Source organism: Rhamphochromis sp. 'chilingali' (assembly GCF_963969265.1).
Source record: "Rhamphochromis sp. 'chilingali' genome assembly, chromosome: 15".
Taxonomy (NCBI): Eukaryota; Metazoa; Chordata; class Actinopteri; order Cichliformes; family Cichlidae; genus Rhamphochromis; species Rhamphochromis sp. 'chilingali'.
The window spans coordinates 35,111,720-35,125,750 of NC_137942.1; the positions used below are offsets into that span (position 1 = coordinate 35,111,720).

Here is a 14,031-nt window from a genome sequence, read left to right on the forward strand (position 1 = left end):
ATGCCCATGTAAAATCTTTGGTTCGCTCCTGTTTTTATCATTTGAGAAACATTGCTAAGCTGAGTCCCATTGTATCGCGCTCCGAATTAGAAATTGTCATTCATGCATTTGTTTCATCTCGTCTGGACTACTGTAATTCTTTGTTTACTTGTTTATGTAAAGCCTCTTTGGATCGTCTGCAAGTTGTTCAGAACGCTGCTGCAAAGCTTCTGACCAAGTCCTCCAAGTTTTCCCATGTCACACCCCTGCTGATTCAGCTGCACTGGCTCCCCGTTAAATTCAGGATCCAGTTTAAGGTTTTGACCTTGACTTTCAGGGCCCTGCATGGACAAGCACCAACATATATAAGTGAACTTTTACATCCATACATTCCCAGCAGGTCCCTGAGGTCATGTGACCAGGGCTTGCTTGCTGTCCAACACACGAGGCTGAAAACAAAAGGCGACAAAGCTTTTGGAACTGTGGCCCCCAGATTGTGGAACTCTCTCCCTTTGAGCCTGAGATCTGTGGACTCAGTGGTCGCTTTTAAAAAACAGCTAAAAACCCATCTTTTTAAACTTGCTTTTAGTTGATTTTTATTTTTAGGTTTTAGCTTCTGTGAAGCACTTTGTGATTTTTATCTTGAAACGTGCTATATAAATAAAGTTTTACTTACTTACTTTTCTTCTCTCCCTCATAACAAGACAGCTTCTTCTGCCTGAGAACATGTTGGAGTGATTTACTAATCCAGGGCTGATTTTTGGGGAAAATAGTTCCCTTTTTCAAAGTAATCCCCATTTTTCCCAGAATGAAATGTAAGTAGAAATAAATGATCTAAGTGAGAACATGAGCCTTTAAAAATGCTCTTCTGAGGCTGCTGCCAGTGGTCAAAGCCTCCAACAAAGCTCTGTAAGTACATATGTGATCATAGCTTTAGCTTTTAAATGTTTATTCTAGTTAACACAGATCAGGTGGAACAACTCAAATAAAATATCAAAAATATTAAGTGGTCATCGGTACTCGGTTTGTTCAATACTGAATACAATGGAGCACAAATTGTCCACGTTTCTGAAATATTTCTGGGTGTAACTGTCACCAAAGTGCAATTTAGACCTGGCTTGTGGTTGTTATCTAAGTGATAATCATCAATTCTACTAAAACAAATACAAAATAAAGAAGTTTGACACATTCTGTTGATATCAAAAGCACACTGAACAATTCAGTGTTGTTTTACTGCTGTTCTCTCTTCACTTCTTCTCCTCTGATTCTCTCCACATGTTGCTCTGCATCAGTGCTCAGTTTCTTGACAAAAACAAGATGAAATATTGCTAAATATAATAGTATCTCATTACACTTCAACAGAAGTGTTTTATTTTTGTAATTGTTTATCTGTTATTTTTCAGACTGAGTCACTGTGACCTGTCAGAGAGAAGCTGTGAAGCTCTGGCCTCAGGTCTCAGCTCTCAGACCTCTAATCTGAGACAGCTGGACCTGAGTAACATTAACCTGAAGGATTCAGGGGTGAAGCTTCTGTCTGAAGGACTGAAGAGTCCACACTGTACACTGGAAACTCTCAGGTGAGATCAAGCATTTTTCTTTCATCAACTGACAGAATTAGCAGATTAATAATAAGGCAGTCCTCTAATAAGAGGAGAAGTGGAGGTGTTTTGAAGGGCAACGTACTCTTATGTTAACAAGACAGGAAGTAGTTCCTGGGAACTGCTTCCTTTGTTATTGTCTAAGTAGAAACATGATGGTGAAACAGTGATGAGTTTGCAGAGGTGGATCCACACAACACAACAATGCTGTTGCGAGCTGAAAGCAGACTTCTCACAGATTCTGAGGCTGCAGGTTTCATCACTGTCCAACCAAAATTCACTGAACCAGCAGTAAATGAACGTCCAAAACGACGCTTCATGTTTAAAAAACAGATGATCAGGGGGATTTGTGTTTACATCTTTTTTGTGTGATCTGTTCACCTGCTGTTTCAGCTGTTTGGTGGTTGTTGAGATGGTTTTGTGAACTTTTAGCTGAGATTCTGACGTTTCTGTAGATACCACACATGTCTAATTACTTTGTACAGCATGAATGGCCATAACGAGGTTTTTAACAGTAAGAAAAGTTGTAAAACTTGAGAAAATATAGTTAAAAGTCCAAAACCTTCTACGTCTGGTGGCTTGTGGTAAGGAGCAGATCAAACGAGTAAAGAATTACGTTATAATTATAAATGGCTTCAACAGCACATTCAGGTCTGTGAGACTCATTCAGACACTGAGCCGTGGCTCTGTGCTACATGCACATATTTCTGCATCTCTGCCATTCAGACACACTTTATATAGTTTATTTTATGTAGTATTCAATACTGAACTGTACATTTAGTCTTTTTAAAGGCAGCAAGTTTTATTCAGTGTTTTCATAAAAGCCTTATTTCTATCCATTTACTGCTATTAGGAAGAACACGTGAGGTTTAAGACCTGGACCAGTTTGAAACCTTTTGTCCTCCACAATGGAAAATGGGTGGAAATAAAAATGGGTCTCACTTTAGCCAGCTCCTAATTTGATCAGTTCCGCTCTCAGCGTCTCCTGTATATCTCCTGTATAAATGTTGCACTCAGCTTTGTGCTCTCCAGTATCACTGAAATGCAGCCAGATGCTGCTCATTTTGCCTTTTCACTCTTTCCTGACACGCTTGCATTTCAATACAGCTCCCATTTCTCTGTGTACTGGTCTCTACCACTACCCTTGCTGTCTATGGGACATTTCCGTCTTCTTTCACATAATGGTATGATCCCAGTCTGTCTCTTAAAGTGTTTGGCCACATGGTTTGCTCATCAGAATAACATCTCAGCCGTGCTCACATTGATTATCAGCAAGCCTGAAAATTCATCAATATTTGACATACGAAATTATCTCAAGGCCTGGATTTGGCCCACGGGCCATATGTTTGACACCCCTGGTTTACACGGTTTGGTATTCAATGTACAACTGAGCTAGCTCTCAGCTAACTAGCAGACAAGCTAACTGCTGGGACTGCGTCTTTCTAACAAGAGAAGAACAAAAGAATTTATTGGTAAATCAGGGTGGAAAATAAGTATTTGGTCACCTCAAACAAGGAAAATCTCTGGCTCTCACAGACCTGTAACGTCTTCTGTAAGAAGCTTTTCTGTCCCCCACTCGTTACCTGTATGAATGGCACCTGTTTGAACTCATCATCTGTATAAAAGACACCTGTCCACAGCCTCAAACAGTCAGACTCCAAACTCCGCCATGGCCAAGACCAAAGAGCTTTCGAAGGACACCAGGAAAAGTATTGTAGACCTGCACCAGACTGGGAAGAGTGAATCTACAATAGGCAAGCAGCTTGGTGTGAGAAAATCAACTGTGGGAGCAATCATCAGAAAATGGAAGACATACAAGACCACTGATAATCTCCCTCGATCTGGGGCTCCACGCAAGATCTCATCCCGTGGGGTCAAAATGATCATGAGAACGGTGAGCAAAGATCCCAGAACCACACGGGGGGACCTGGTGAATGACCTGCAGAGAGCTGGGACCAAAGTAACAAAGGTCACCATCAGTAACACACTACAACGGCAGGGAATCAAATCCCGCAGCGCCAGACGTGTTCCGCTGCTGAAGCCAGTGCATGTCCAGGCCCGTCTGAAGTTTGCCAGAGAGCACATGGATGATACAGCAGAGGATTGGGAGAATGTCATGTGGTCAGATGAAACCAAAGTAGAACTTTTTGGTATAAACTCAACTCGTCGTGTTTGGAGGAAGAAGAATACTGAGTTGCATCCCAAGAACACCATACCTACTGTGAAGCATGGGGGTGGAAACATCATGCTATGGGGCTGTTTTTCTGCCAAGGGGACAGGACGACTGATCCGTGTTAAGGACAGAATGAATGGGGCCATGTATCGTGAGATTTTGAGCCAAAACCTCCTTCCATCAGTGAGAACTTTGAAGATGAAACGAGGCTGGGTCTTCCAACATGACAATGATCCAAAACACACCGCCCGGGCAACAAAGGAGTGGCTCCGTAAGAAGCATTTGAAAGTCCTGGAGTGGCCTAGCCAGTCTCCAGACCTCAACCCCATAGAAAATCTGTGGCGGGAGTTGAAAGTCCGTGTTGCTCGGCGACAGCCCCAAAACATCACTGCTCTCGAGAAGATCTGCATGGAGGAATGGGCCAAAATACCAGCTACTGTGTGTGCAAACCTGGTAAAGACCTATAGTAAACGTTTGACCTCTGTTATTGCCAACAGAGGTTATGTTACAAAGTATTGAGTTGTATTTTTGTTATTGACCAAATACTTATTTTCCACCCTGATTTACCAATAAATTCTTTACAAATCCTACCATGTGGATTCATGGATTTTTTTTTCACATTCTGTCTCTCACAGTTGAAGTGGCCACGTAGGCAGGGGTCATCATCTGAGCTGTCCATCACCTGAGAGAGATGACAAAACACAGAATCACAGAGCATGAAACCAACGTTTCTCCTCCCAGAAGTTCAGTCACAGACCTGCAACAGAAACAAGAGTCAAAGATTCAAATGACGCAGAGCTTTCATTTACTTATATCCACAAACATGTCCTCTACATATTCATGCTGTATTTACACACACATACAGAGGCTGTTTGTCTCTCACACACCGACAGGACACTGAGAAATACATCATGTTAAATATACCTGCAGGCTTCCAGCTGTGCACTTTGTCCCTGTCAGCTGTGATTGCCATGGCAACCTTGGTGTTGTGCGCGATGCAGGGACGTGTTCAAAGGCAGACGTCTGGCAGCAGCATCATATTTGATGCACTATCTGTACTGAGTGTGCTGACTTTATTTCAAATGTCCCACTGCTGTGCAACATGAATCACATGTTCTGCACGTTTCTGTAACTCCCAGGTAACCATGGTTACCCAGCCACGCCCAGTAGTCTCCAGAGAGACCAACAGCTGGTTCATGTTGTAACGCCGTGGCTTTCGTAGTCTCTCCTTTTTCTACAGCTCATGTGTTCTTCTTGTGATGGTGCGTCTTGAGGCTCATACATGCCGTCATTTGTTGATCCTAAGAACGTTCCTCAGACCGACTTCTTCAACAACAGATAACTTTAGTTGTATCAACACTGCCTCCTGGAGCAGTTTAAAATGAACATGTCAAAGCTCTGTACCTGTCTCCATGTTTCTGTCCCCACCCCTTTCTCTCTGTCCTGGGTCATGTGAGCGCTGCAGTAGTATTAGGCCCACCCTCAATGCTCCCATTGGCTGAGACGCATAATGACGCCCATTTCAAGCCAGCACTGATCAACATCCCTCCTGTGACCCATGGCTTTTATATTCAGAGCCAGTGAGCACTTTCACAATAATCATGATTTTAAAAACTGTGATTAAAATAATTGCTGACGTTAATCAGTTAATGAGTTAACGAGATAATAACAGGTTAAGTTGCCCTAATAATTAGACTTTGGTGACAAACTGATGTGATCTCCATGTTTCCTTTGTTGGACTGTGGGCGAGTGTCAGAACTGAATGTACTGAGTAACATGTAGAGTTTAAACATGTGTCAGTTCCAGTTTTAGAGCTCTAAAGTGCAGCTATCATGTTAGGAATATGTTAGGAATAGACAGGAACACTGAGCACACTGAGGTCAGATCTTTATTTTACCACTCGCTGCATTCTTGATGTTCATGAATTCAGCAGGTTCATGATTGTCTGCAGCATTAATCTCATATTTCCATTAAAAGTGTTGAATTTGACTGTTTGATGTTCTTTATGATCTCTGGCACCAGTTCATCTGTAGGCTGAGCCCAGTCCATCCATTTAGTGAAAGGTCTCCTTGTTCTGTGAGCGTGCACAGATCCTGAAGCAGGAAGCCTGGGTTACAGAGAAATGATCATCACTGTGATGATGCTCATCATCTCTGACTGGGATTTGAGGTTTTGTCAAAGAAGCAAAGAAAGCCTGGCTATGTTGGACTGGGTGTGGAAGCAGCTCCCAGTTTGAGTTCAGGAGACAGACACCCTCTCTACTTTGAAGATCAGCTTCAAACTTTCCTTTTTGATAAAGCTTATAGTTCGAGCTGGATCAGGTGACCCTGAACCATCCCTTAGTTATGCTGCTATATGCTATAGGCTGTTGGTGGACTTCCCATGATGCTCTGCTTTCTTCTCCCCACTTTTCACTCCTGATGCTTTTATATGTCACTACTGCATGTCCTTAACTTTTGTCTCTCTGTTTTGTTCTTGTCTCTCTGAGCTCATCTCTTCTCTTTCCCCTCACCCTGCAACCAGTCATGGTAGATGCTCCTCCTGGAGCCTGTTTTCACTGGGAGGATCTTTGTGTCAAAGGGAGTTCTTCTTCCCACCATCACCAAGTGCTGCTCACAGTGGAGGCGGTTACCTTACACTGTTAAACAGCTTCAGATGACTGTTGTTGTCTGATGGGTATTGTCACTTATAAATAAATGGTAAATGGTAAATGGCCTGTATTTATATAGCGCCTTACTAGTCCCTAAGGACCCCAAAGCGCTTTACATATCCAGTCATCCACCCATTCACACACACATTCACACACTGGTGATGGCAAGCTACATTGTAGCCACAGCCACCCTGGGGCGCACTGACAGAGGCGAGGCTGCCGGACACTGGCGCCACCGGGCCCTCTGACCACCACCAGTAGGCAACGGGTGAAGTGTCTTGCCCAAGGACACAACGACCGAGACTGTCCAAGCTGGGGCTCGAACCGGCAACCTTCCGATTACAAGGCGAACTCCCAACTCTTGAGCCACGATCGCCCTAAAGTTACAATGGACGGATAGATGTTATTGTGACAAAGAGAAAACAACTGTTGACAGATAGATTGTTGTTTTGTGTGTCTGCAGTCTGTCAGGCTGTCTGATCACAGAGGAAGGCTGTACTTCTCTGGCCTCAGCTCTGAGCTCCAACCCCTCCCATCTGAGAGAGCTGGACCTGAGCTACAATCATCCAGGTCACTCAGGAATGAAGCAGCTGTCGGCTGGACTGAAGGATCCAGGCTGGAGACTGGACACTCTCAGGTATGAAGAATTTCTGATAGAGGAGGAAGAGCTGGAAACATTTCCTGTGTCTTTCACTCACTTCCTGCAGATGACACATGAACAATCGCACATGCAGGAATATTTTCAGGGACAGACACACTAGTCTAGCTGGATAGTTCATGGATATTTATGTAGGGGTCTCCAAGGAGTCTGTTTGCAGGAACATTTAGGTCACAGGTGTACCTGATATAGATACCAGTGTACCTAATAAAGTGTCAGCTAACATTTGGAAATGGAAGCTTAAATAATGACAAACTGTACATTCACAGCTGAATTCACAATAAATTTGTTCTCAAGTGCACATTTTTCTGTTATTGTTGTCAAACAACAGAATGAGAATGAAATATTGATTCTAACAGGGCCCATAAACAGCATTAGCTTAGCAGCATTAGCTTATCAGAGTTTCCATCATGGTCACACAAATCCTTAGCAGAGAAAAGTGTCACATCATTATAACACAAGATAAAAGGGTATTAGCATAAGCTACTAATGCTTATTCACCTCAAATTAGCTTTCGCTGCTAATGGTAGCCTACTTAGCATTAACTCCTCACTAATATAATGCTAATTCACATCAAATTAGCATTAGCTGCTCATATTGTTATAAGGAAAGAGAAAACGGTATTAGCATTAGCTACTAATAATTATTCAGCCCTAATTAGAATAAGCCTCTAAAAGCAGCCTACTTAGCATTAACTCCTCACATCGTTGTTACCCAACGGAAAAGAGTATTAGTATTAGCTACTATCATTTTTAATAAGTAAGAGAAAACAGTGTTAGCATTATTGAATAATGCTAATTCACACTAAATTAGAATTAGCTATTTACAAGAGCGTACTTAGAATTAGCCGCTCACATTGTTAAAAATTAAGGGAAAACAGTATTAGTATTAGCACATAATGCTAATTCACGTCAAAGTAGCATTAGTTAATAATGGCAGCCTACTTAGCATTAACTGCTCACTAATATAATGCTAATTCACATCAAATTAGCATTAGCTGCTCACATTGTTAAAAGGGAAGGGAAAACAATATTAGCATTAGCTGCTAATAATTATTCACCTAATTAGAGTTAGCCCCTAATGGCAGCCTAGTTAGCATTAATTCCTGACATCGTTATAATGCAGGGGAAAAGGGTTACCATTATCGGATAATGCTAATTTACATCAAATTAACAATAGTTAATAATGGAAGACTTTTCGTATCATTAGCTGCTGTCATTCTTACAAAGCAAAGGAAAACAATATGAGCATTAGCTGCTAATGCTTTTTAGTCTAAAATTAGCATTAGCCACTAATGGCAGCCTACTTAGCATTAACTCCTCACTAATATAATGCTAATTCACGTCAAATTAGCATTAGCTACTAATAATTATTCACCCCTAATTAGAATTAGCCGCTAATGGCAGTATACTTAGCATTAACTCCTCACATTGTTATAATGTAAGGGAAAAGAATTAGCATTATCTAATAATGTTGACCTTGGCCCACTGGAAAAGTTCAGAACTAAAGATTTAGGAGTGTTTCTCGATAGCTCTTTCTCGTTTGAGAAACAAATAAATTCTGTTATTAAAACCAGCTGTAAGGTTTATATTGTTGATTGTCATTTATGCTTAGAAATATTTACTCATATATGCTTAGAGTTGTATAATCGATTGCATGATGATAGAGGTTTGATCCTGAGTAGTCTGTAAAGACTCTGTGTGCCTTCCAGAGTGCTCTGGCATGCACACACCACTTGGGGCCATGAGAGAGGTCGTACCCTCTCTTACTGATTTATGGTGTAGGACAGGGGTCTCAAACTCAATTTAGCTGGGGGCCGCTGCAGGCAGAGTCTGGGTGAGGCTGGGCCGCATTAGGTTTTCCACAGGAAAGGCATGGTTAAAAAATTCCAATCTTCTCAAATCTCTTTATTTTTATTTTTTAACACAAAATATGAAAAATGAATAAACAAATTAAGAATTAATAAGAAAATAAATCAATCTGTAATACATAAATAAAACAATAATAAGATATTTTTAGTCAGTGAACTTGTGTGTTTCTTTCAGTCTTCTATATCTGCTGTATTTAGATTGAAATGTCTGTATTAACAGTTCTATAACCTTCTTCTGAACATGAATGGAACACTGTAGAAAATGAACTGTTCTTCTGAACATGGCTTCTCTTGCCTACTCCTTGCTGCTAGAGACCTGGCAGCGTTTCCTCTCGCATAGCCGAGCCAGATTTGGCCTGAGGGAGGAAGCAGTTGCGGCCCTCAGTACGTCTTGAAGATGATCATCCGTAAGTCTGGACCTGTACTTGGACTTATTGAAGTTCAAAGTGGAGAAGAGCTTTTGGCACAAGTATGTGCTACCAAAAAGGCACATGGTCCACTTGAACATTCGGGAAAGCCGAGGGAAACTAGGGCTCAATTCTCTCAAAAATTGTCCAAGCTTGTCTGCTTTTCCACTCACCTCCCTGAACTTTGCTTTGAGTTCAGAGTTGCACTGCAGCTCAATGAGCTCCATTTGAAGCACAGAAGGGGCATCTTGCACATCAAAGGAGAAGGGGTCCGCAAAAATGTGAAAGGTGGCTCTGTGTGTCTTGAAGTCAGCAAATCTGTGATCAAATTCCTCCTGTAGCCTCAAAATGACATCAACATACTCGTCAGCACTGAATGGTGTGCCTGCATCCACGAGTGCCTTGCATGCTGGGAAATGGCAAAGGTTTGTAAGAGCCCTTTGTTAGGGGGACCGCTGGACTCTTAGCACCAGCTTTGGGGTCACAGGGTCACATCTGGAACGAACACACACACACACACACACACACACACACACACACACACACACACACACACACACACACACACACACACACACACACACTATGCACAGACTGGTACTCTTTGTTCATACCTGTGTAAGACGTCATAATGAACTTGTGCATATTCATGTAAGCTCAATAAAGAGCAGTGTTACGAGGGAGCAGACGAGAGCGACTGAGGTCAAGTGAAGGAACGGCGCTGTCACAGTTCTCTCCCTCATCAATTGTCTGGTTCCAGCGGTGGGTCTGTGCTAGACGACCCATCACCAGCTTTTTCCACTGGTTACCAGTACGTGGTAGAATCCACTTCCAGATCTGGTTGTCTTTAAATCTGTGAATGGATTGGCTCCATCTTATCTCTCTTTAACAAAAGAATCCAAGTGGAGCCCTCAGGTCTGCAGATAAGCAGCTTCTGACCAGAACTAGACGTAAAAACAGAGGTGAGCTTTATCGATGGCTGCAGCCAAACTCTGGAACAGTCGCCCTTCACATCAGGTCGTCACCAACACTGGAAGAGAGTGATATTATACCCCTTTCGTCAAACGCAGTGATTTATGACCCCCTTAATTGATTTATGACCCCTAATAAATTATTCATGAGCTCCGGAAGTCCGGAAGTAGGAAGTAATTAAGTAATAAAAATATGATATTCATAAAAATATGATATTCATAAAAATATGATATTCATAAAAATATGATATTCATAAAAATATGATATTCATAAAAATATGATATTCATAAAAATATAATTGATTATTTAGAAAGTTTTTTATATATCAAAATAGCATTCTTTTATTTCTTTAAGCAATTAAATTTTTATTTTTATTTTTTTTTATGCTCAAAAAACGCCATCTGGTGGCGGGTCAGTGTGAGTGTGTGTGCGCGCGCCCGCGCGCGCCCGAGGCTGTGTGTCTGGGCGCGCGGGGGCGCGCCCGTGTCTCCGGACCGTGCTCTCTCGGGCTCCGTGCTCATGTGTTTAAAAATGTATTAAACCATATTAAAATTGTTTAGTTAAACTTGTGCTTTTGTAACGTTCAGTATGGCCACAAACACATGCTGCATGCCTTGGGGGAAAACTTTATTTAGATTTATATGCATTTGTAGATTTAGAATAAAACTCATACTCAGAAAAAACTCGCGATCCCCTAACCCTCCTTAGATACATAAGCAGGGAAAACTCCTTAAAAAACCCTCCGCGATTTCTCCAAAACCCTACAATAACTTGTTAGGGTACCCCCTCTATTCCCAAAACCTTATATTCGATAACAGGGAAAATCCTGAAAAAATCCTTAGTCTTTTTTCTCAAATTCAGCGCCCGCGGCTCCCTTCATGCTCAGCCAAACAAAGCCAAAACTCCTTTTAAAAATTTAAAAGGTTTTTGATCTTGTAAGTTCTGGCTTTAATATTTTCAGCTGATAAAGTGAACTTCATACAAACTCTGTGTTAGAAAAATCAAACTGTGTCTTGTGCGGGTGTATTGTGACTGCTCCATCACAATGTATAATTTGACTTGTGAGGTACACACAACAAGGCCAACAAGAAAAAGTGAATTAGAGATTCATTACAAATTACAAAAAATAAAAATAAATAGTGCACAAATTTAAAACAAGCAAAACACCTATGCAAGAGTAACTACTAATGATTTACAAATACTTGTCATATACAACCAATACACTCAGAGAATTTTACCATATCAGTATAAAGCTCTCTGTAATTCCTGGACAGTTCGTGAAATAATTTAAAATTAAATCTGCACTTCAGTTAACTATTCTTTTTTAACAACAGGTTTATGTCTTAGATCTACGGATACAGCTAAAACACTCTGCTTGTATAATGCTGTATTCTCTCCCAGCTTATCCTTTTCTCACAACAGGGTGATTCCCAAAGTACGAGTCAATAAAACAATCACTCTAAAAACCAGAACAGAAAGATAAAGTTGCAAAATAAAAGATTAAGGATTGTGTTTTTATAGCATGTAGTAAACTAACCCCTTTTTCTAACACAGAGTTTGTATGAAGTTCACTTTATCAGCTGAAAATATTAAAGCCAGAACTTACAAGATCAAAAACCTTTTACTTCATGTACAGGGTTTCCAAAAAAGTTTTATTTCAGGTATATAAACCATTACATTTGATTCAAGTAAAACAAATAATTACATTGATTCTTGTAAAGTTTTTCCAAGAAAGTTTTATTTGATGTAACGGGTTTCCAAAATTATTTAATTTGATGTAATGAAACCAATAGATTTGAATGGGGTAAAACAAATAACTCGATTGATTCTTGCAATGCTTTTCCAAGAAAGTTTTATTTGATGTAACGGGTTTCCAAAAAAAAGTTTTATTTCAGGTATATAAACCAATACATTTGATTCAAGTAAAAAAAATAATTACATTGATTCTTGTAAAGAGTTTCCAAAAAAAGGTTTTGACTGGCAACAACGCTCACCTGCTAAATCCAACAGAACACCACTGGGACATTATGTTTCACTCCATCTGACTGTGCAGGAGCTCAGTGTTGGGTATGGTAAATGGTCTGTTTCATATTTAGTGCTTTTAGACTCTTCCTGGTTGTTGATGTTTGTTTCTAAAGATGTTGTTGATGAGACTTTGCAGAAAGCAGCTTCACCTCTGATCACACACACACACACACACACACACACACACACACACACACACACACACACACACACACACACACACACACACACACTCAACTCCACTCACTCACCTGGAGGATCAACACTCAGGCTAATGATGCTGATGGGGTTATTGCTCTGGGGATTTAGCAGGTGAGCTAAATCATGTGTAACATGTGAATTTCCTGAGTGTGGCATTAATAAAGTCTGTGTCTATGTCAAAGCTGACGTTTAAATTCCTTTTTAAATTTACCAACATTTCTGATTTGCGGTTAAGACTGTGACATGTTTTCACCATTTGAAAGCCAGAAGAGTGATCACTCTTGAAGCCTGGTTGCTGCAGAATACTAGGACTACTAGTACTAGTTCTAGTACTACTGCTACTCCACAAAGCACATTGTTCAGGAATTTCACAAGTTTGCTTACGTCTAATGTGTTGGCTTACAGGTAAACTTGTTTTGCAGATGGATAGGATGAAAACTTCCAGCATCACATAATGTTTTCCGATCAGTAGGTTTGGAGTAAAAAAGAACTGGACATATATTTGTCTTCTTTGGGCTACTTTTATGTCAAGAAAGTTAACTTATTTAGAACTGTGATCAAGGATAACACATAAACCCTTGCAAATGTGATGGTAATTTGCAAATTCATGCTCAGCCAAACAAAGCCAAAACTCCTTTTAAAAATTTCTCCGCGATTTCTCCAAAACCCCTAGAATAACTTGTTAGCTACCCCTCTATTCCCCCAAAAAAAGCGCTATAATCCAAAAACATTGAGAAAGCTCCTTACTCTTTTTTCTTCAAAAACTTGCCTCTTGCTAGCTACCTCTAAAATTCTATGCAGAGTCTAAGTTCTACCTCGCTCTTAATCGCACCGACCCGCAAACAGCATCCAGCCTGGAAATACTGTCATCTTTCCCACAAACGGTGCTCTTATCTCAGAGAAGAAGTCTGATGTAAATAACTGCAATCAACAGTGATGTTCTGCACAGATCACTTTTCCATTTTGCTCTCTAGATGAGTCCCAGCTGCCTGACCTTGTGTCCAGGTGATCGTCTCACTGAGGAGCTTTTGTTCTGAAAATCTCACGTCCATCACCTGTTTCCTTTTTACTATCTCTGCTCTTTCTTTATTCACAATGCTCATAATATCACACAATTATATTCATCACCTGCATGTTTTTATCCAGCTGCTGTTAGAACCAAACAAATAAAAAGGATGAAAAGCCTGAAATCCTTTGATTTCTTACATTTGAAACAAATATGAGAGCATCCCTAACAGCACAGCTGAGACCTTTGTTTTAATCAAGCCTTTGTATCGACACACTTGTAAAGATTCATATACAAAACATAATAGAATAAATCAATATAAAATACACATAATCACAAAAATGCAGCCATGTTGTGAGTTTGCATCTAAAACATGCATGTTTCCCTTTGTACAGGCAGATTTACAGCAGACAAAGCAACACGCTGATCGACTTTGACCGCTGCAAAAACAAAACACCCACCAAGTCTGAAGTCGATCAGAGGAACTGTTGA

General features: G+C 40.6%; 1 protein-coding gene across 1 annotated transcript; it reads left to right on the plus strand.

The window, feature by feature from the left end:
- LOC308411822 (uncharacterized protein) lies at window positions 1-14,031 on the plus strand (the record flags this gene model as incomplete). Its single annotated transcript, XM_080905848.1, has 5 exons — window positions 1-8; window positions 853-888; window positions 1,383-1,556; window positions 6,864-7,037; window positions 13,935-14,031. The coding sequence occupies 5 exons, from the start codon at window positions 1-3 to the stop codon at window positions 14,029-14,031; spliced, it is 489 nt and encodes a 162-aa protein (XP_080761974.1).